The sequence below is a fragment of the Bombina bombina genome, chromosome 6 (genome assembly GCF_027579735.1).
Source record: "Bombina bombina isolate aBomBom1 chromosome 6, aBomBom1.pri, whole genome shotgun sequence".
In the NCBI taxonomy this organism is placed as follows: Eukaryota; Metazoa; Chordata; class Amphibia; order Anura; family Bombinatoridae; genus Bombina; species Bombina bombina.
This window is the reverse complement of record NC_069504.1, coordinates 942,013,624-942,034,192: the sequence shown is the minus strand read 5'-3', so window position 1 is coordinate 942,034,192 and position 20,569 is coordinate 942,013,624. Positions and strand designations below refer to the sequence as shown.

The window sequence follows — 20,569 nt, the reverse complement described above, 5'->3', positions numbered from 1 at the left end:
TCAGATCCAATGGATAAAAAATTAGAGGGTTACCTTAAGAAAATGTTTGTTCAACAAGGTTTTATATTGCAACCCCTTGCATGTATCGCACCGATTACGGCTGCGGCAGCATTTTGGATTGAGTCTCTGGAAGAGAACCTTAGTTCATCTACGCTAGACGACATTACGGACAGGCTTAGAGTCCTTAAACTAGCTAATTCATTCATTTCGGAGGCCGTAGTACATTTAACCAAACTTACGGCTAAGAACTCAGGATTCGCCATACAGGCACGTAGGGCGCTGTGGCTAAAATCCTGGTCAGCTGATGTTACTTCTAAGTCCAAATTACTTAATATACCTTTCAAGGGGCAGTCTTTATTTGGGCCCGGTTTGAAAGAAATTATCGCTGACATTACAGGAGGTAAGGGCCACGCCCTACCTCAAGACAAAGCCAAAGCTAAGGCTAGACAGTCTAATTTTCGTCCCTTTCGGAATTTCAAAACAGGAGCAGCATCAACCTCCACTGCACCAAAACAGGAAGGAGCTGTTGCTCGTTACAGGCAAGGCTGGAAGCCTAACCAGTCCTGGAACAAGGGCAAACAGGCCAGGAAACCTGCTGCTGCCCCAAAGACAGCATGAACCGAGAGCCCCCGATCCGGGACCGGATCTAGTGGGGGGCAGACTTTCTCTCTTCGCCCAGGCCTGGGCAAGAGATGTTCAGGATCCCTGGGCGCTAGAGATCATATCTCAGGGATACCTTCTAGACTTCAAATTATCTCCCCCAAGAGGGAGATTTCATCTGTCAAGGTTGTCAACAAACCAGATAAAGAAAGAAGCGTTTCTACGCTGTGTACAAGATCTGTTATTAATGGGAGTGATCCATCCGGTTCCGCGGTCGGAACAAGGACAAGGGTTCTACTCAAACCTGTTTGTGGTTCCCAAAAAAGAGGGAACTTTCAGGCCAATCTTAGATTTAAAGATTCTAAACAAATTCCTAAGAGTTCCATCGTTCAAAATGGAAACTATTCGGACAATCTTACCCATGATCCAAAAGGGTCAGTACATGACCACAGTGGATTTAAAAGATGCTTACCTTCACATACCGATTCACAAAGATCATCACCGGTATCTACGGTTTGCCTTCCTAGACAGGCACTACCAGTTTGTAGCTCTTCCATTCGGTTTGGCTACGGCTCCAAGAATCTTCACAAAGGTTCTGGGTGCCCTTCTGGCGGTACTAAGACCGCAAGGGATTTCGGTAGCTCCGTACCTAGACGACATTCTAATACAAGCTTCAAGCTTTCAAACTGCCAAGTCTCATACAGAGTTAGTTCTGGCATTTCTAAGGTCGCATGGATGGAAAGTGAACGAAAAGAAGAGTTCTCTTTTTCCTCTCACAAGAGTTCCATTCTTGGGGACTCTTATAGATTCTGTAGAAATGAAGATTTACCTGACAGAAGACAGGTTAACAAAGCTTCAAAATGCATGCCGTGTCCTTCATTCCATTCAACACCCGTCAGTAGCTCAATGCATGGAGGTGATCGGCTTAATGGTAGCGGCAATGGACATAGTACCTTTTGCACGCCTACACCTCAGACCGCTGCAATTGTGCATGCTAAGTCAGTGGAATGGGGATTACTCAGATTTGTCCCCTACTCTGAATCTGAATCAAGAGACCAGAAATTCTCTTCTATGGTGGCTTTATCGGCCACACCTGTCCAGGGGGATGCCATTCAGCAGGCCAGACTGGACAATTGTAACAACAGACGCCAGCCTACTAGGTTGGGGCGCTGTCTGGAATTCTCTGAAGGCTCAGGGATTATGGAATCAGGAGGAGAGTCTCCTCCCAATAAACATTCTGGAATTGAGAGCAGTTCTCAATGCCCTTCTGGCTTGGCCCCAATTGACAACTCGGGGGTTCATCAGGTTTCAGTCGGACAATATCACGACTGTAGCTTACATCAACCATCAGGGAGGGACAAGAAGCTCCCTAGCAATGATGGAAGTATCAAAGATAATTCGCTGGGCAGAGTCTCACTCTTGCCACCTGTCAGCAATCCACATCCCGGGAGTGGAGAACTGGGAGGCGGATTTCTTGAGTCGCCAGACTTTTCATCCGGGGGAGTGGGAACTTCATCCGGAGGTCTTTGCCCAAATACTTCGACGTTGGGGCAAACCAGAGATAGATCTCATGGCGTCTCGCCAGAACGCCAAACTTCCTCACTACGGGTCCAGATCCAGGGATCCGGGAGCGGTTCTGATAGATGCTTTGACAGCACCTTGGAACTTCGGGATGGCTTATGTGTTTCCACCCTTCCCGCTGCTTCCTCGATTGATTGCCAAAATCAAACAGGAGAGAGCATCAGTGATTCTAATAGCACCTGCATGGCCACGCAGGACTTGGTATGCAGATCTAGTGGACATGTCATCCTGTCCGCCTTGGTCTCTACCTCTAAGACAGGACCTTCTGATACAGGGTCCATTCAAACATCAAAATCTAACTTCTCTGAAGCTGACTGCTTGGAAATTGAACGCTTGATTTTATCAAAACGTGGTTTTTCTGAGTCGGTTATTGATACCCTGATACAGGCTAGGAAGCCTGTTACCAGAAGGATTTACCATAAAATATGGCGTAAATACCTATACTGGTGCGAATCCAAACGTTACTCCTGGAGTAAGGTTAGGATCCCTAGGATATTGTCCTTTCTACAAGAAGGCTTAGAAAAGGGTTTATCAGCTAGTTCATTAAAGGGACAGATTTCAGCTCTGTCCATCTTGTTACACAGGCGTCTGTCAGAAAATCCAGACGTCCAGGCCTTTTGTCAGGCTTTAGCTAGGATCAAGCCTGTGTTTAAAGCTGTTGCTCCGCCATGGAGTTTAAACTTAGTTCTTAACGTTTTACAGGGTGTTCCGTTTGAACCCCTTCATTCCATTGATATAAAATTGTTATCTTGGAAAGTTCTGTTTTTAATGGCTATTTCCTCGGCTCGAAGAGTCTCTGAGTTATCAGCATTACATTGTGATTCTCCTTATCTGATTTTTCACTCAGACAAGGTAGTTCTGCGTACTAAACCTGGGTTCTTACCTAAGGTAGTCACTAACAGGAATATCAATCAAGAGATTGTTGTTCCATCCTTGTGTCCAAATCCTTCTTCAAAGAAGGAACGTCTTCTACACAATCTGGATGTAGTTCGTGCCCTCAAGTTCTACTTGCAGGCAACTAAAGATTTTCGCCAAACTTCTTCCCTGTTTGTCGTTTATTCTGGACAGAGGAGAGGTCAAAAAGCTTCTGCTACCTCTCTCTCTTTTTGGCTTCGTAGCATAATACGTTTAGCCTATGAGACTGCTGGACAGCAGCCTCCTGAAAGAATTACAGCTCACTCCACTAGAGCTGTGGCTTCCACTTGGGCCTTTAAGAATGAGGCCTCTGTTGAACAGATTTGCAAGGCTGCAACTTGGTCTTCGCTTCATACTTTTTCCAAATTTTACAAATTTGACACTTTTGCTTCTTCGGAGGCTATTTTGGGAGAAAGGTTCTTCAGGCAGTGGTTCCTTCTGTATAATGAGCCTGCCTATCCCTCCCGTCATCCGTGTACTTTTGCTTTGGTATTGGTATCCCAGAAGTAATGATGACCCGTGGACTGATCACACATAACAGAAGAAAACATAATTTATGCTTACCTGATAAATTCCTTTCTTCTGTTGTGTGATCAGTCCACGGCCCGCCCTGTTTTTAAGGCAGGTAAATATCTTTTAAATTATACTCCAGTCACCACTTCACCCTTGGTTACTCCTTTCTCGTTGATTCTTGGTCGAATGACTGGGACTGACGTAGAGGGGAGGAGCTATATGCAACTCTGCTGGGTGAATCCTCTTGCATTTCCTGTTGGGGAGGAGTTATATCCCAGAAGTAATGATGACCCGTGGACTGATCACACAACAGAAGAAAGGAATTTATCAGGTAAGCATAAATTATGTTTTTATTTTGTTTTTTACTTGGCTCACAAGCCTTTATTTTTCTTTTTCCTCAATAGTTCCATCCTTACTGCAGCAAATGAAATTGCATTACTAAAGTCAACAAACTTGTCACTGCTGGAGAAAGTTGCTGAAGCAGACAAAGCCATGGACACTTTTGCTAAAGAGAAGGCAGAACTGGAGCAGAAGCATCATGAACTTATGGATACATCCAGTAAAGCAAATGAACAGTTGAAGCAGCAAATTCTTGATCTTCAAAATGCCTCCACCAAAGCTAAAGAATATTTAGTGCTGCAGCTTCAGGAACTCCAGGAAAACTCTACAAAAACTAAGGAAGAGTTTGAGCAACAGCTTTTGGACTCATTTACCAAAGCTAAAGAGTTGGAGAAACAGGTTCTCGAACTGCAAGATTTAAACACCAAAGCAAAGGAAGAGCTGATGCAGAAAGCTGAACTACACGAACAATCTTCTGCTACTATAGAGGACCTGACACAACAATTACTCGAACTTAAAGAAACCTCAGCCAAAGCTGAAGAGCTAGAGAAAAAAGTTCTGGAGCTGCAAGATGTCAACACCAAAGCAAAGGAAGAGCTGATGCAGAAAGCTGAACTACACGAACAATCTTCTGCTACTATAGAGGACCTGACACAACAATTACTCGAACTTAAAGAAACCTCAGCCAAAGCTGAAGAGCTAGAGAAAAAAGTTCTGGAGCTGCAAGATGTCAACACCAAAGCAAAGGAAGAGCTGATGCAGAAAGCTGAACTACACAAACAATCTTCTGCTACTATAGAGGACCTGACACAACAATTACTCGAACTTAAAGAAACCTCAGCCAAAGCTGAAGAGCTAGAGAAAAAAGTTCTGGAGCTGCAAGATGTCAACACCAAAGCAAAGGAAGAGCTGATGCAGAAAGCTGAACTACAGGAACAATCTTCTGCTACTATAGAGGACCTGACACAACAATTACTCGAACTTAAAGAAACCTCAGCCAAAGCTGAAGAGCTAGAGAAAAAAGTTCTGGAGCTGCAAGATGTCAACACCAAAGCAAAGGAAGAGCTGATGCAGAAATCTAAACAACAGGAAAAGTCTGCCGCTGCTATGGTGGACTTGACACAGCAATTACTTGAACTTAAGGAATCCTCCACCAAAGCTAAAGAGTTGGAGCAGCAACTTCTTCATCTTCAGGACATTTCTGCTAAAACTAGGGAAGATTTGGAGCAGCAGCTTAATGAACTTAGGGAAACCTCTACAAAAGCCAAGGAGGACCTTGAGCAACAACTATTTGAACTTAAGGAATCCTTTACCAAAAGTAAGAAACAGTTGGAACAGCATGTTCTTGAGATTCAGGGCACTTCCATGAAAGAAAAAGAACTTAATCAGCAAAATCTTGAACTGCAGCAGAGCTCTGCTGCTGCTAAAGAAGAATTTGCTCAAAAACTTCTTGAGCTTCAGGAGATCTCAGCAAAAGAAAAGGAAGACCTTAATCTTCAAATCATTAAACTTCAGCAAAATTGTGTCACAGCTAAGGAAGAGTTTGAGCAACAAGTGTTTGAGCTTAGGAAATCCTCCACTAGTGCTAAAGAAGCATTGGAACAACAACTCTCTGAACTTCAGGAGACCTCTACCAAAGCAAAGGAAGATCTGAAACAGCAACTCGCTGAGCTGCAGATGCGTTCTGTCACAGCTAAGGAAGAATTTAAGCTTGAACTTCTGGAAACCATGTCCAAAGCAAAAAAAGAATCTGAGCAACTGAAACATAAACTACAGGCTGTGGAAACACAACATCTAGACCTAAAGGAGACAACAATGAAAATAGAGGATGAATATAAAAGGTGGTGATGACAAATATAAACTGAGTATCCTCTGCCCTTCAACAATAAAACACTATTTAAATTATCCTCCAATAAGTATCTACCCTCCATAACCAGCTGCTGTCATATTTGGCTATCATTAGACTGGTTTTCACTTTGTTTCATTTCTTTCTAGGCATACTTTTTTCTCTCTATAGGATGTATTTGAGACATGACCCTAATTGCATTGGTGTGACACATATAAGGGAATCTGTTAAACTTTGCCATCCAACATTGTCTTCAGCTTGCATAGTTTTTGGCTTCCTTTTTTTCTTTTTCTTTTTTTCTTTTTTTTTTGCACTCCAATCCAGTGCAGGCAGCACAAACACACTGTCAATCTGTGCTGCTTAGAGAAGCAGCAGCAAAATTCCCCCCCCCCCCCATATGACATATTCTAATGGAGGCATGCAAGGGGCCTCCTACCCTATCGACCGCAGGTCATGTATATAATTTAGCACCCAGCCAGTGAAAACCTTGATGCAGAACCAAGTATTTCATAGGAATGCTCCTTTCTCCAACATTGGTGTGTCCGGTCCACGGCGTCATCCTTACTTGTGGGAATATCTCTTCCCCAACAGGAAATGGCAAAGAGTCCCAGCAAAGCTGGCCATATAGTCCCTCCTAGGCTCCGCCCACCCCAGTCATTCTCTTTGCCGTTGCACAGGCAACATCTCCACGGAGATGGTTAAGAGTTTGTGGTGTTTAGTTGTAGTTTTTTATTCTACTTTCAAGAGTTTATTTTAAAATAGTGCTGGTATGTACTATTTACTCTGAAACAGAAAAGGATGAAGAATTCTGTTTGTGAGAGGAAGATGATTTTAGCAGACAGTAACTAAAATCGATTGCTGTTTCCACATAGGACTGTTGAGATGAAGTAACTTCAGTTGGGGGAAACAGTTAGCAGACTTTCTTTCATGTAATTAACAAGAGTCCATGAGCTAGTGACGTATGGGATATACATTCCTACCAGGAGGGGCAAAGTTTCCCAAACCTTAAAATGCCTATAAATACACCCCTCACCACACCCACAAATCAGTTTTACAAACTTTGCCTCCAAGGGAGGTGGTGAAGTAAGTTTGTGCTAGATTCTACGTTGATATGCGCTCCGCAGCAAGTTGGAGCCCGGTTTTCCTCTCAGCGTGCAGTGAATGTCAGAGGGATGTGAAGAGAGTATTGCCTATTGAATGCAGTGATCTCCTTCTACGGGGTCTATTTCATAAGGTTCTCTGTTATCGGTCGTAGAGATTCATCTCTTACCTCCCTTTTCAGATCGACGATATACTCTTATATTTACCATTTCCTCTACTGATTCTCGTTTCAGTACTGGTTTGGCTTTCTACAAACATGTAGATGAGTGTCCTGGGGTAAGTAAGTCTTATTTTCTGTGACACTCTAAGCTATGGTTGGGCACTTTATTTATAAAGTTCTAAATATATGTATTCAAACATTTATTTGCCTTGACTCAGAATGTTCAACTTTCCTTATTTCCAGACAGTCAGTTTCATATTTGGGATTATGCATTGAATTATCATATTTTTTCTTACCTCAAAAATTTGACTTTTTTCCCTGTGGGCTGTTAGGCTCGCGGGGGCTGAAAATGCTTCATTTTATTGCGTCATTCTTGGCGCGGACTTTTTTGGCGCAAAAATTCTTTTCCGTTTCCGGCGTCATACGTGTCGCCGGAAGTTGCGTCATTTTTTGACGTTATTTTGCGTCAAAGATGTCGGCGTTCCGGATGTGGCGTCATTTTTGGCGCCAAAAACATTTTAGGCGCCAAATAATGTGGGCGTCTTTTTTGGCGCTAAAAAATATGGGCGTCATTTTTGTCTCCACATTATTTAAGTCTCTTTATTTATTGCTTCTGGTTGCTAGAAGCTTGTTCACTGGCATTTTTTTCCCATTCCTGAAACTGTCATTTAAGGAATTTGATCAATTTTGCTTTATATGTTGTTTTTTTCTTTTACATATTGCAAGATGTTCCACGTTGCAACTGAGTCAGAAGATACTACAGGAAAATCACTGCACAGTGCTGGAGCTACCAAGCTAAGTCTGCTATAAACTTTTGGTATCTGTTTCTCCAGCTGTTATTTGTATTGCATGTCATGTCAAACTTATTAATGCAGATAAAATTTCCTTTAGTACTATTACATTACCTGTTGCTGTCCGTCAACATCTAATTTTCAGAGTGTTCCTGATAACATAAGAGATTTTATTTTTTAAATCCATTAAGAAGGCTATGTCTGTTATTTCTCCTTCTAGTATACATAAAAGTCTTTTAAAACTTCTCTTTTTTTCAGATGAATTTTTAAATGAACATCATCATTCTGATACTGATAATGGTTCTTCTGGTTCAGAGGTTTCTGTCTCAGAGGTTGATGCTGATAAATCTTTGTATTTGTTCAAGATGGAATTTATTCGTTCTTTACTTAAAGAAGTGTTATTTGCATTAGAAATAGAGGATTCTGGTCCTCTTGATACTAAATGTAAACGTTTAAATAAGGTTTTTAGATCTCCTGTAGTTATTCCAGAAGTGTTTTATCTCCCTGATGCTATTTCTGAAGTAATTTCCAGGGAATGGAATAATTTGGGTAATTTATTTACTCCTTCTAGACGTTTAAGCAAATTATATCCTGTGCCATCTGACAGATTAGAGTTTTTTGGGACAAAAATCCCTAAGGTTATGGGGCTGTCTCTACTCCTGCTAATGTACTACTATTCCTATGGCAGATAGTACTTCATTTAAGGATCCTTTAGATAGGAAAATTGAATCTTTTCTAAGAAAAGCTTACTTATGTTCAGGTAATCTTCTTAGACCTGCTATATTTTTAGCGGATGTTGCTGCAGCTTCAACTTTTTGGTTAGAAGCTTTAGCGCAACAGGTAACAGATCATAATTTTATAGCATTATTATTATTCTATAACATGCTAATTATTTTATTGGTGATACCATCTTTTGATATCATTAGAGTTGATGTCAGGTATATGTCTCTAGCTATTTTAGCTAGAAAAGCTTTATGGATTAAACTTGGAATGCTGACATGTCTTCTAAGTCAACTTTGCTTTCCCTTTCTTTCCAGGGTAAATAATCATTTCGTTCCTTTCCTCACAACAAGGAACAAAAGCCTGATCCTTCATCCTCAGGAGCGGTATCAGTTTGGAAACTATTTCCAGTTTGGAATATATCCAAGCCTTATAGAAACCTATAGTCAGCTCCTAAGTACCTATGAAGGTGCGGCCCTTATTCCAGCTCAGCTGGTATGGGGCAGATTACGTTTTCTTCAAAGAAATTTGGATCAATTCCGTTCTTAATCTCTGGTTTCAGAAACATTGTTTCAGAAAGGTACAGAATTGGCTTCAAGTTAAGGCCTCCTGCTAAGAGATTCTTTTCTTTCCCGTGTCCCAGTTGACACAGCAAGGCTCAGCATTTCTGAAATGTGTTTCAGATCTAGAGTTGGCTGGAGTATTTATGCCAGTTCCAGTTCTGGAACAGGGGCTGGGGTTTTATTTTATCTCTTCATTGTACCAAAGAAGGTCAATTCCTTCAGACCAGTTCTGGATCTATCATTATTGAATCGTTATGTTAGGATACCAACATTCAAGATGGTTTCTGTAGGACTATCCTGCCTTTTGTTTAGCAAGGGCATTATATGTCTACAATAGATTTACAGGATGTGTATCTGCATATTCCGATTCATCCAGATCACTTTTAGTGTCTGAGATTCTCTTTTTAGACAAGCATTACCAGTTTTGTGGCTCTACTGTTTGGTCTAGCCTCAGTTCCAAGAATTTTTTTCAAAGGTTCTCGGTGCCCTTCTTCTGTAATCAGAGAATAGGGTTTTGGTATTTCCTTATTTGGACGATATCTTGGTACTTGCTCAGTCTTCTCATTTTCGAAGAATCTCATACGAATCGACTTGTGTTGTTTCTTCAAGTTCATGGTTGGAGGATCAATTTACCATTCAGTTCATTGATTCCTCAGACAAGGGTAACCTTTTTAGGTTTCTAGATAAATTCAGTGTCTATGACTCTGTCCTTGTCAGACAAGAGAAGTTTAACATTGATATCAGCTTGTCAAAACCTTCAGTCACAATCATTCCCTTTGGTAGCCTTATGCATGGAAATGTTGGGTCTTAGGACTGCCGCATCAGATGCGATCTCCTTTGCTCGTTTTCACATGCGACCTCTTCAGCTCTGTATGCTGAACCAATGGTGCAGGGATTACTCAAAGATATCTCAATTAATATCTTTAAACCGATTTTACGACACTCTCTGACATGGTGGACAGATCACCATCGTTTAGTTCAGGGGGCTTCTTTGTTCTTCCGACCTGGACTATAATCTCAACAGATTCAAGTCTTACAGGTTGGGGAGCTGTGTGGGGGTCTCTGACGGCACAAGGGGTTTGGGAATCTCAGGAGGTGAGATTTCCGATCAATATTTTGGAACTCCGTGCAATTTTCAGAGCTCTTCAGTCTTGGCCTCTTCTGAAGAGAGAGTTGTTCATTGTTTTCAGATAAGACAATGTCACAACTGTGGCATACATCAATCATCAAGGAGGGACTCACAGTCCTCTGGCTATGAAAGAAGTATCTCGAATTTTGGTTTGGGCGGAATCCAGCTCCTGTCTAATCTCTGCGGTTTATATCCCAGGTATGGACAATTGGAAAGCGGATTATCTCAGTCGCCAAACGTTGCATCCGGGCGAATGGTCTCTTCACCCAGAGGTATTTCTTCAGATTGTTCAAATGTGGGAACTTCCAGAAATAGATCTGATGGCTTCTCATCTAAACAAGAAACTTCCCAGGTATCTGTCTAGATCCCGGGATCTTCAGGCGGAGGCAGTGGATGCATTTTCACTTCCTTGGAAGTATCATCCTGCCTATATCTTTCCGCCTCTAGTTCTTCTTCCAAGAGTAATCTCCAAAATTCTGAAGGAATGCTAGTTTGTTCTGCTGGTAGCTCCGGCATGGCCTCACAGGTTTTGGTATGCGGATCTTGTCCGGATGGCCTCTTGCCAACCGTGGACTCTTCCGTTAAGACCAGACCTTTTGTCTCAAGGTCCTTTTTTCCATCAGGATCTGAAATCCTTAAATTTAAAGGTATGGAGATTGAACGCTTGATTCTTGGTCAAAGAGGTTTCTCTGACTCTGTGATTAATACTATGTTACAGGCTCGTAAATTTGTATCCAGAGAGATATATTATAGAGTCTGGAAGACTTATATTTCTTGGTGTCTTTCTCATCATTTTTCTTGGCATTCTTTTAGAATACCGAGAATATTACAATTTCTTCAGGATGGTTTAGATAAGGGTTTGTCCGCAAGTTCCTTGAAAGGTCAAATCTCTGCTCTTTCTGTTCTTTTTCACAGAAAGATTGCTATTCTTCCTGATATTCATTGTTTTGTACAAGCTTTGGTTCGTATAAAGCCTGTCATTAAGTCAATTTCTCCTCCTGGAGTTTGAATTTGGTTCTGGGGGCTCTTCAAGCTCCCCCATTTGAACCTATGCATTCATTGGATATTAAATTACTTTCTTGGAAAGTTTTGTTCCTTTTGGCCATCTCTTCTACCAGAAGAGTTTCTGAATTATCTGCTCTTTCTTGTGAGTCTCCTTTTCTGATTCTTCATCAGGATAAGGCGGTGTTGCGAACTTCTTTTGAATTTTACCTAAAGTTGTGAATTCCAACAACATTAGTAGAGAAATTGTGGTTCCTTCATTATGTCCTAATCCTAAGAATTCTAAGGAGAAATCGTTGCATTCTTTGGATGTTGTTAGAGCTTTGAAATATTATGTTGAAGCTACGAAATCTTTCTGTAAGACTTCTAGTCTATTTGTTATCTTTTCCGGTTCTAGGAAAGGCCAGAAAGCTTCTGCCATTTCTTTGGCATCTTGGTTGAAATCTTTAATTCATCTTGCCTATGTTGAGTCGGGTAAAATTCCGCCTCAGAGAATTACAGCTCATTCTACTAGGTCAGTATCTACTTCCTGGGCGTTTAGGAATGAAGCTTCGGTTGACCAGATCTGCAAAGCAGCAACTTGGTCCTCTTTGCATACTTTTACTAAATTCTACCATTTTGATGTATTTTCTTCTTCTGAAGCAGTTTTTGGTAGAAAAGTTCTTCAGGCAGCGGTTTCAGTTTGAATCTTCTGCTTATGTTTTTTGTTAAACTTTATTTTGGGTGTGGATTATTTTCAGCAGGAATTGGCTGTCTTTATTTTATCCCTCCCTCTCTAGTGACTCTTGTGTGGAAAGATCCACATCTTGGGTAGTCATTATCCCATACGTCACTAGCTCATGGACTCTTGTTAATTACATGAAAGAAAACATAATTTATGTAAGAACTTACCTGATAAATTCATTTCTTTCATATTAACAAGAGTCCATGAGGCCCACCCTTTTTTGTGGTGGTTATGGTTTTTTTTTATAAAGCACAATTATTCCAATTCCTTATTTTATATGCTTCGCACTTTTTTTCTTATCACCCCACTTCTTGGCTATTCGTTAAACTGATTTGTGGGTGTGGTGAGGGGTGTATTTATAGGCATTTTAAGGTTTGGGAAACTTTGCCCCTCCTGGTAGGAATGTATATCCCATACGTCACTAGCTCATGGACTCTTGTTAATATGAAAGAAATGAATTTATCAGGTAAGTTCTTACATAAATTATGTTTTTCTGCTTAAGGTATGACTAGCCATATTTCTAACAAGACTGTGTAATGCTGGAAGGCTGTCATTTCCCCTCATGGGGACCGGTAAGCCATTTTCTTAGTCTCAAAAAGAATAAAGGGCTTAATATGGGCTATAAAACTGGTAGACACTTTTATGGGCTAAATCGATTGCTTTATTTGGACATTTTATACATGTTTATGCTGATAATTCACACTTATAAACTTGGGGAACGTTTTTTAACGGCAGGCACTGTGTTAGACACCTTTTCCAGTCAGGGAGGGCCTTCCCAGTTGTAGGCTGAGCCTCATTTTCGCGCCATTACTGCGCAGTTGTTTTTGAGAGCAAGACATGCAGATGCATGTGTGAGGACCAGAAAGTAGTTGGAAAAGTTTCTAGAAGGCGTCATTTGGTATCGTATTCCCCTCTGGGCTTGGTAAAGTCACAGCAAAGGCTGTAGCTGGGACTGTATAGGGGTTAAATTTGTAAACGGCTCCGGTTCCGTTATTTTAAGGGTTAAAGCTCTGAAAATTGGTATGCAATACTCTTAAGGCTTTAAGACACTGTGGTGAAATTTTGGTAAATTTTGTACAATTCCTTCATACTTTTTCACATATTCAGTAATAAAGTGTGCTCTGTTTTAAAATTTAAAGAGACAGTAACGGTTTTGTTTTAAAACGTTTTTTGTGCTTTGACAAGTTTAAGCCTGTTTAACATGTCTGTGCCTTCGGATAAGCTATGTTCTATATGTGTGAAAGCCAATGTGTCTCCCCACTCAAAATTGTGTGATAATTGTGCCATAGCGTCCAAACAAAGTAAGGACAGTACTGCCACAGATAATGAAATTGCCCAAGATGATTCCTCAGATGAGGGGAGTAGACATGATACTACATCATCCCCTACTGTGTCTACGCCAGTTTTGCCCACGCAGGAGGCCCCTAGTACATCTAGCGCGCCAATGCTTATTACCATGCAACAATTGACGGCTGTAATGGATAACTCCATAGCAAATATTTTATCCAAAATGCCTGCATATCAGAGAAAGCGCGATTGCTCTGTTTTAAACACTGAAGAGCAGGAGGGCGCTGATGATAATTGTTCTGTCATACCCTCACACCAATCTGAAGTGGCCATGAGGGAGGTTTTGTCAGATGGGGAAATTTCAGATTCAGAAAAAATTTCTCAACAAGCTGAACCTGATGTTGTGACATTTAAATTTAAATTAGAACATCTCCGCGCACTGCTTAAGGAGGTGTTATCTACTCTGGATGATTGTGACAACTTGGTCATTCCAGAGAAATTATGTAAGATGGACAAGTTTCTAGAGGTTCCGGTGCACCCCGACGCTTTTCCTATACCCAAGCGGGTGGCGGACATAGTGAATAAGGAGTGGGAGAAGCCCAGCATACCTTTTTGTTCCCCCACCTATATTTTTAAGAAATTATTTCCTATGGTCGACCCCAGAAAGGACTTATGGCAGACAGTCCCTAAGGTCGAGGGGGCAGTTTCTACTCTAAACAAGCGAACTACTATCCCTATCGAGGATAGTTGTGCTTTCAAAGATCCTATGGATAAAATATTGGAAGGTTTGCTTAAAAAGATTTTTGTACAGCAGGGTTACCTTCTACAACCCATTTCGTGCATTGTTCCTGTCACTACAGCAGCGTGGTTCTGGTTCGAGGAGCTAGAAAAGTCGCTCGGTAGAGAGACTCCGTATGAGGAGGTTATGGACAGAGTTCACGCACTTAAGTTGGCTAACTCTTTTATTTTAGATGCCGCTTTGCAATTAGCTAGATTAGCGGTGACAAATTCAGGGTTTGCAATTGTGGCGCGCAGAGCGCTTTGGCTAAAGTCTTGGTCAGCGGATGTATCATCCAAGACAAAATTGCTTAACATCCCTTTCAAAGGTAAAACTCTCTTTGGGCCAGAATTGAAAGAGATTATCTCAGACATCACTGGGGGAAAGGGCCACGCCCTTCCACAAGATAGGCCTTTCAAGGCCAAGAATAAGTCTAATTTTCGTTCCTTTCGTAATTTCAGGAACGGACCAGGCTCTAATTCTGCATCCTCTAAGCAAGAGGGTAATACCTCACAGCCCAAACCAGCCTGGAAACCGATGCAAGGCTGGAACAAGGGTAAGCCGGCCAAGAAGCCTGCCGCTGCTAACAAAACAGCATGAAGGAGTAGCCCCCGATCCGGGACCGGATCTAGTGGGGGGCAGACTCTCTCTCTTTGCTCAGGCTTGGGCAAGAGATGTTCAGGATCCCTGGACGCTAGAAATAGTTTCTCAGGGTCATCTTCTGGAATTCAAGGAACTACCCCCAAGGGGAAGGTTCCACATGTCTCACTTATCCTCAAACCAAATAAAGAGACAGGCATTCTTACATTGTATAGAAGACCTGTTAAAGATGGGAGTGATACACCCCGTTCCAATAACGGAACAAGGAATGGGATTTTACTCAAATCTGTTCGTAGTTCCCAAAAAAGAGGGAACCTTCAGACCAATTCTGGATTTAAAGATCCTAAACAAATTTCTCAGGGTACCATCGTTCAAAATGGAAACCATTCGAACGATTCTACCCACTATCCAGGAAGGTCAATTTATGACTGCCGTGGATCTAAAGGATGCGTACCTACATATTCCTATCCACAAAGAACATCATCAGTTCCTAAGGTTCGCCTTTCTGGACAAACATTACCAGTTTGTGGCCCTCCCATTCGGATTAGCCACAGCTCCAAGGATTTTCACAAAGGTACTCGGGTCCCTTCTAGCGGTTCTAAGACCGAGGGGCATTGCAGTAGTACCATACTTGGACGACATTCTAATACAAGCGTCGTCCTTTTCAAAATCAAAGGCTCATACAGACATCGTTCTGGCCTTTCTCAGATCTCACGGATGGAAGGTGAACATAGAAAAAAGTTCTGTCTCCGTCAACCAGAGTTCCCTTCTTGGGAACAATAATAGATTCCTTAGAAATGAAGATCTTTCTGACAGATGTCAGAAAGTCAAAACTTCTAAGCGCTTGTCAAGTTCTTCATTTTGTTCCACGTCCTTCCATAGCTCAGTGCATGGAAGTAGTGGGGTTGATGGTTGCGGCAATGGACATAGTTCCTTTTGCGAGAATTCATCTAAGACCATTACAACTGTGCATGCTGAAACAGTGGAATGGGGATTATACAGACTTGTCTCCAGTGATTCAAGTAGATCAGAAGACCAGAGACTCACTCCGTTGGTGGCTAACCCAGGATCACCTATCCCAGGGAATGAGCTTCCGCAGTCCAGAGTGGGTCATCGTCACGACCGACGCCAGCCTAGTGGGCTGGGGCACGGTCTGGGAATCCCTGAAAGCTCAGGGACTGTGGTCTCGGGAAGAGTCTCTTCTCCCGATAAACATTCTGGAACTAAGAGCGATATTCAATGCTCTCAAGGCTTGGCCTCAGCTAGCAAAGACCAGATTCATAAGATTCCAATCAGACAACATGACGACTGTTGCGTATCTCAATCATCAGGGGGGAACAAGGAGTTCCCTGGTGATGAAAGAAGTGACCAAAATAATACAATGGGCGGAGAATCACTCCTGCCACCTATCTGCGATCCACATTCCAGGTGTGGAAAACTGGGAAGCGGATTATTTGAGTCGTCAGACATTCCATCCGGGGGAGTGGGAACTCCACCCGGAGATCTTTACCCAGTTGACGCAACTATGGGGCATTCCAGACATGGATCTGATGGCGTCTCGTCAGAACTTCAAAGTTCCTTGCTACGGGTCCAGATCCAGGGATCCCAAGGCGACTCTAGTGGATGCACTAGTAGCGCCTTGGTCCTTCAACCTAGCTTATGTGTTTCCTCTCATTCCCAGGCTGGTAGCCAGGATCAAACGGGAGAGGGCCTCGGTGATCTTGATAGCCCCTGTGTGGCCACGCAGGACTTGGTATGCAGACCTGGTGAATATGTCATCGGTTCCACCATGGAAGCTACCTTTGAGACAGGACCTTCTTGTTCAGGGTCCATTCGAACATCCAAATCTGGTCTCCCTCCAGCTGACGGCTTGGAGATTGAACGCTTGATTCTATCAAAGCGTGGGTTTTCAGATTCTGTGATTGATACTCTGGTTCAGGCCAGAAAACCGGTAACTAGAAAGATTTACCATAAGATATGGAAAAGATATATCTGCTGGTGTGAATCCAAGGGATTACCTTGGAATAAGATTAAAATTCCTAAGATTCTTTCCTTTCTGCAAGAAGGTTTGGATAAAGGATTATCTGCGAGTTCTCTAAAGGGACAGATTTCTGCTTTATCTGTCTTACTACACAAACGACTGGCAGCTATGCCAGATGTTCAGGCATTTGTTCAGGCTCTGGTTAGGATCAAGCCTGTTTACAGACCTTTGACTCCTCCCTGGAGTTTAAATTTAGTTCTTTCAGTTCTTCAAGGGGTTCAGTTTGAACCTCTACATTCCATAGATATTAAATTATTATCTTGGAAAGTTTTGTTTTTGGTTGCTATTTCTTCTGCTAGAAGAGTTTCAGAGTTATCTGCTCTGCAGTCTACTCCGCCCTATCTGGTGTTCCATGCAGATAAGGTGGTTTTCTTCCAAAGGTTGTTTCTAACAAAAATATTAACCAGGAGATAGTTGTACCTTCTTTGTGTCCGAATCCAGTTTCAAAGAAGGAACGTTTGTTACACAATTTGGACGTAGTCCGTGCTCTAAAATTCTATTTAGAAGCTACAAAAGATTTCAGACAAACGTCTTCTCTGTTTGTCGTCTACTCTGGTAAAAAGAGAGGACAAAAAGCGACTTCTACCTCTTTCTTTTTGGCTTAAAAGCATCATCCGATTGGCTTACGAGACTGCCAGACGGCAGCCTCCTGAAAGAATCACAGCTCACTCAACTAGGGCTGTGGCTTCCAGATGGGCCTTCAAGAACGAGGCTTCTGTTGATCAGATATGTAAGGCAGCGACTTGGTCTTCACTGCACACTTTTGCCAAATTTTACAAATTTGATACTTTTGCTTCTTCGGAGGCTATTTTTGGGGGAGAGGTTTTGCAAGCCGTGGTGCCTTCCGTTTAGGTGACCTGATTTGCTCCCTCCCTTCATCCGTGTCCTAAAGCTTTGGTATTGGTTCCCACAAGTAAGGATGACGCCGTGGACCGGACACACCAATGTTGGAGAAAACAGAATTTATGCTTACCTGATAAATTACTTTCTCCAACGGTGTGTCCGGTCCACGGCCCGCCCTGGTTTTTTAATCAGGTCTGATAAATTATTTTCTCTAACTACAGTCACCACGGTACCATATGGTTTCTCCTATTTTTTTCCTCCTGTCCGTCGGTCGAATGACTGGGGTGGGCGGAGCCTAGGAGGGACTATATGGCCAGCTTTGCTGGGACTCTTTGCCATTTCCTGTTGGGGAAGAGATATTCCCACAAGTAAGGATGACGCCGTGGACCGGACACACCGTTGGAGAAAGTAATTTATCAGGTAAGCATAAATTCTGTTTTTTTAAACATATTCATGAATAACAATGTATGCTTATGCTGAGAGTGCTGGTAATTATATGTTATGAAATCTTGCACATTCACTTCTTTTAAAATATTTATTTTATTAAAGTTCCATACTTTTTTTTTTTTTTTAATAAAGGAAATTACTAGAAACGGAAGAGCATTATCGTGCAAGAGAGTCAGAGCTAAAAATGTTAGCAGAGCCTTTGCAAAAAGAAATAATTACACTTCAACAAGAGATCATCGTTTTAAGGTACTTTTTATATTTTATGCCAAATGGTGCAAAGTGGGTATGTTTTTTAGTAGATTTTTGAACTCATGGCTCAATGTTAATACGGGCCTATAAAGTTGTTGCTATGTTTTAGCTTCCTCTTAAAAAGTGTAAATTTAATGGGACATCACAAACTGTTATGGGGCTCAATTTATACTCGTGTGTATGTGAATTCAGCACTCTTCTCTTCTAATACTTGTATCTTTATTATGTGAAATCTTGTGGAGGATGCTTCCTATCCTTAAACATTTTAGGGAGAAGAGTATCCTACCCGAAACGTCCCATATTTAAAGATACAATAATATCAGAAGAGTAGTGTGTTGAGTTAAAGGGACACTCAATCAAAATTAAACTGTCATGATTCAGATAGAGCATGCCATTTTAAAAAAAAACTTTCCAATTTACTTCCATTAACTAAATGTGCACAGTCTTTTTATATTTAAACTTTTTGAGTCACCAGCTCCTACTGAGCATGTGCAAGAATAAGTGTGTATGCATTTGTGAATGGCTGATGGCTGTCACATGGTATGTGTATGCATTTGTGATTGGCTGATGGCTGTCACATGGTACAGGGGGAGTGGAAAAAGACATAACTTTTAAAATTCTCAGAAAAAAAATCTACTACTCATTTGAAGTTCAGACTAAGTGCTATTGCATTGTCTTGTTATCTTGCATTTGTTGATTATGCACATCTACTGTGTTGACTGGTCCTTTAACTTTATTGGTTACAAATTGGTCCTTTTTGTCTCCATCACCCCCAGTTGTTTAAGCACATATTTTGGGTGTTTTTTTATTTTTGTATATTCTAGGTATAAATATCAAATTTTTTTTATTTATTTTTTTTTAATTTCTTAATTTTTTCACACTATTTAAAATGACAAAAAAGCTTTGACTGTTTTCTCAAATGTCAATTGAAACACACAATTAAAAAGACTCTTTATACAGGAAAGAATCTGACCATAAGAAAGTGGACATGGAAGAGGTGACCAAATGGCGAACGTTATTTGAAGATTTGCAAAACAAAGTTCGACCATTCCAGGTAAAGATTGTCTGCGTATCTACAATCCTATGCAAAGTCTCTTTTATGTAACCATGGAAATGGTCCTTATTGTTGAAAATAGTCTTCCTATATTCTTGATCTCTTCTTTATTATAGCAACAGTTAGATGCATTTGAAGCAGAGAAGAATGCTCTGCTTAATGAAAATGGAGCAGCCCAAGATGAGTTAAATAAGCTCAGTGAAGCTTATGCCAAGTTACTGGGCCATCAGAATCAGAAACAGAAAATCAAACATGTTATGAAACTTAAAACTGAGAACACACAGCTAAAGCAAGTAAGTTATAGCAAAGATACCTCCTAACAGGCAAAATTTTGAATGCTTCCGCGATTAGTATAGAACTTTTTTAAAATAACTTTATCCTTATTGGCATTTTAAAGTGAAGGTAAACTTTGGTGAATGAAAGCCTGTTTTTAAAAAAAATATATTAAAAACAGGGGCACTTTCATTCATCAAAGTTTACAAAGCAGCTGTTTTGTTAAGACAAAAAATACCTTTTTTTTTTTTTTTTTTTTTTTTTTCACTGCTACAGCAGCTTTCCCCACATAGAGATCCTCTATTCACACGTCAGCAATGACTAATCCGGCTTCCTCCAATCACATCTTTGCCCCCAGGGTAGTCATTGCCTGAGGCCATGCTGTGATTGGAGGAAGCCGGATTTTTTTTTTAACAAAACGGCTGCTTTGTAAACTTTGATGAATGAAAGTGCCCTTTGTTTTTAATAGTATTTCTTTCATGTAATTAGCAAGAGTCCATGAGCTAGTGACGTATGGGATATACATTCCTACCAGGAGGGGCAAAGTTTCCCAAACCTCAAAATGCCTATAAATACACACCACACCCACAAATCAGTTTTACAAACTTTGACTCCTATGGAGGTGGTGAAGTAAGTTTGTGCTAGATTCTACGTTGATATGCGCTCCGCAGCAGGTTGGAGCCCGGTTTTCCTCTCAGCGTGCAGTGAATGTCAGAGGGATGTGAGGAGAGTATTGCCTATTTGAATGCAGTGATCTCCTTCTACGGGGTGTATTTCATAGGTTCTCTGTTATCGGTCGTAGAGATTCATCTCTTACCTCCCTTTTCAGATCGACAATATACTCTTATATATACCATTTCCTCTACTGATTCTCGTTTCAGTACTGGGTTGGCTTTCTACTACATGTAGATGAGTGTCCTGGGGTAAGTAAGTCTTATTTTCTGTGACACTCTAAGCTATGGTTGGGCACTTTTATATAAAGTTCTAAATATATGTATTCAAACATTTATTTG

General features: G+C 41.3%; 1 protein-coding gene across 1 annotated transcript in view; it reads left to right on the top strand.

Moving 5' to 3' along the window:
- The window catches only part of LOC128663964 (hyaluronan mediated motility receptor), a 171,277-nt gene that overhangs the window by 116,485 nt on the left and 34,223 nt on the right, over nt 1-20,569 (top strand). The window contains exons 17-20 of the mRNA XM_053718578.1: nt 4,014-5,789; nt 18,113-18,226; nt 19,190-19,283; nt 19,400-19,576. Of these exons, the coding sequence (XP_053574553.1) occupies nt 4,014-5,789; nt 18,113-18,226; nt 19,190-19,283; nt 19,400-19,576 (2,161 nt within the window). The remainder of the gene's footprint in view (nt 1-4,013; nt 5,790-18,112; nt 18,227-19,189; nt 19,284-19,399; nt 19,577-20,569) is intronic.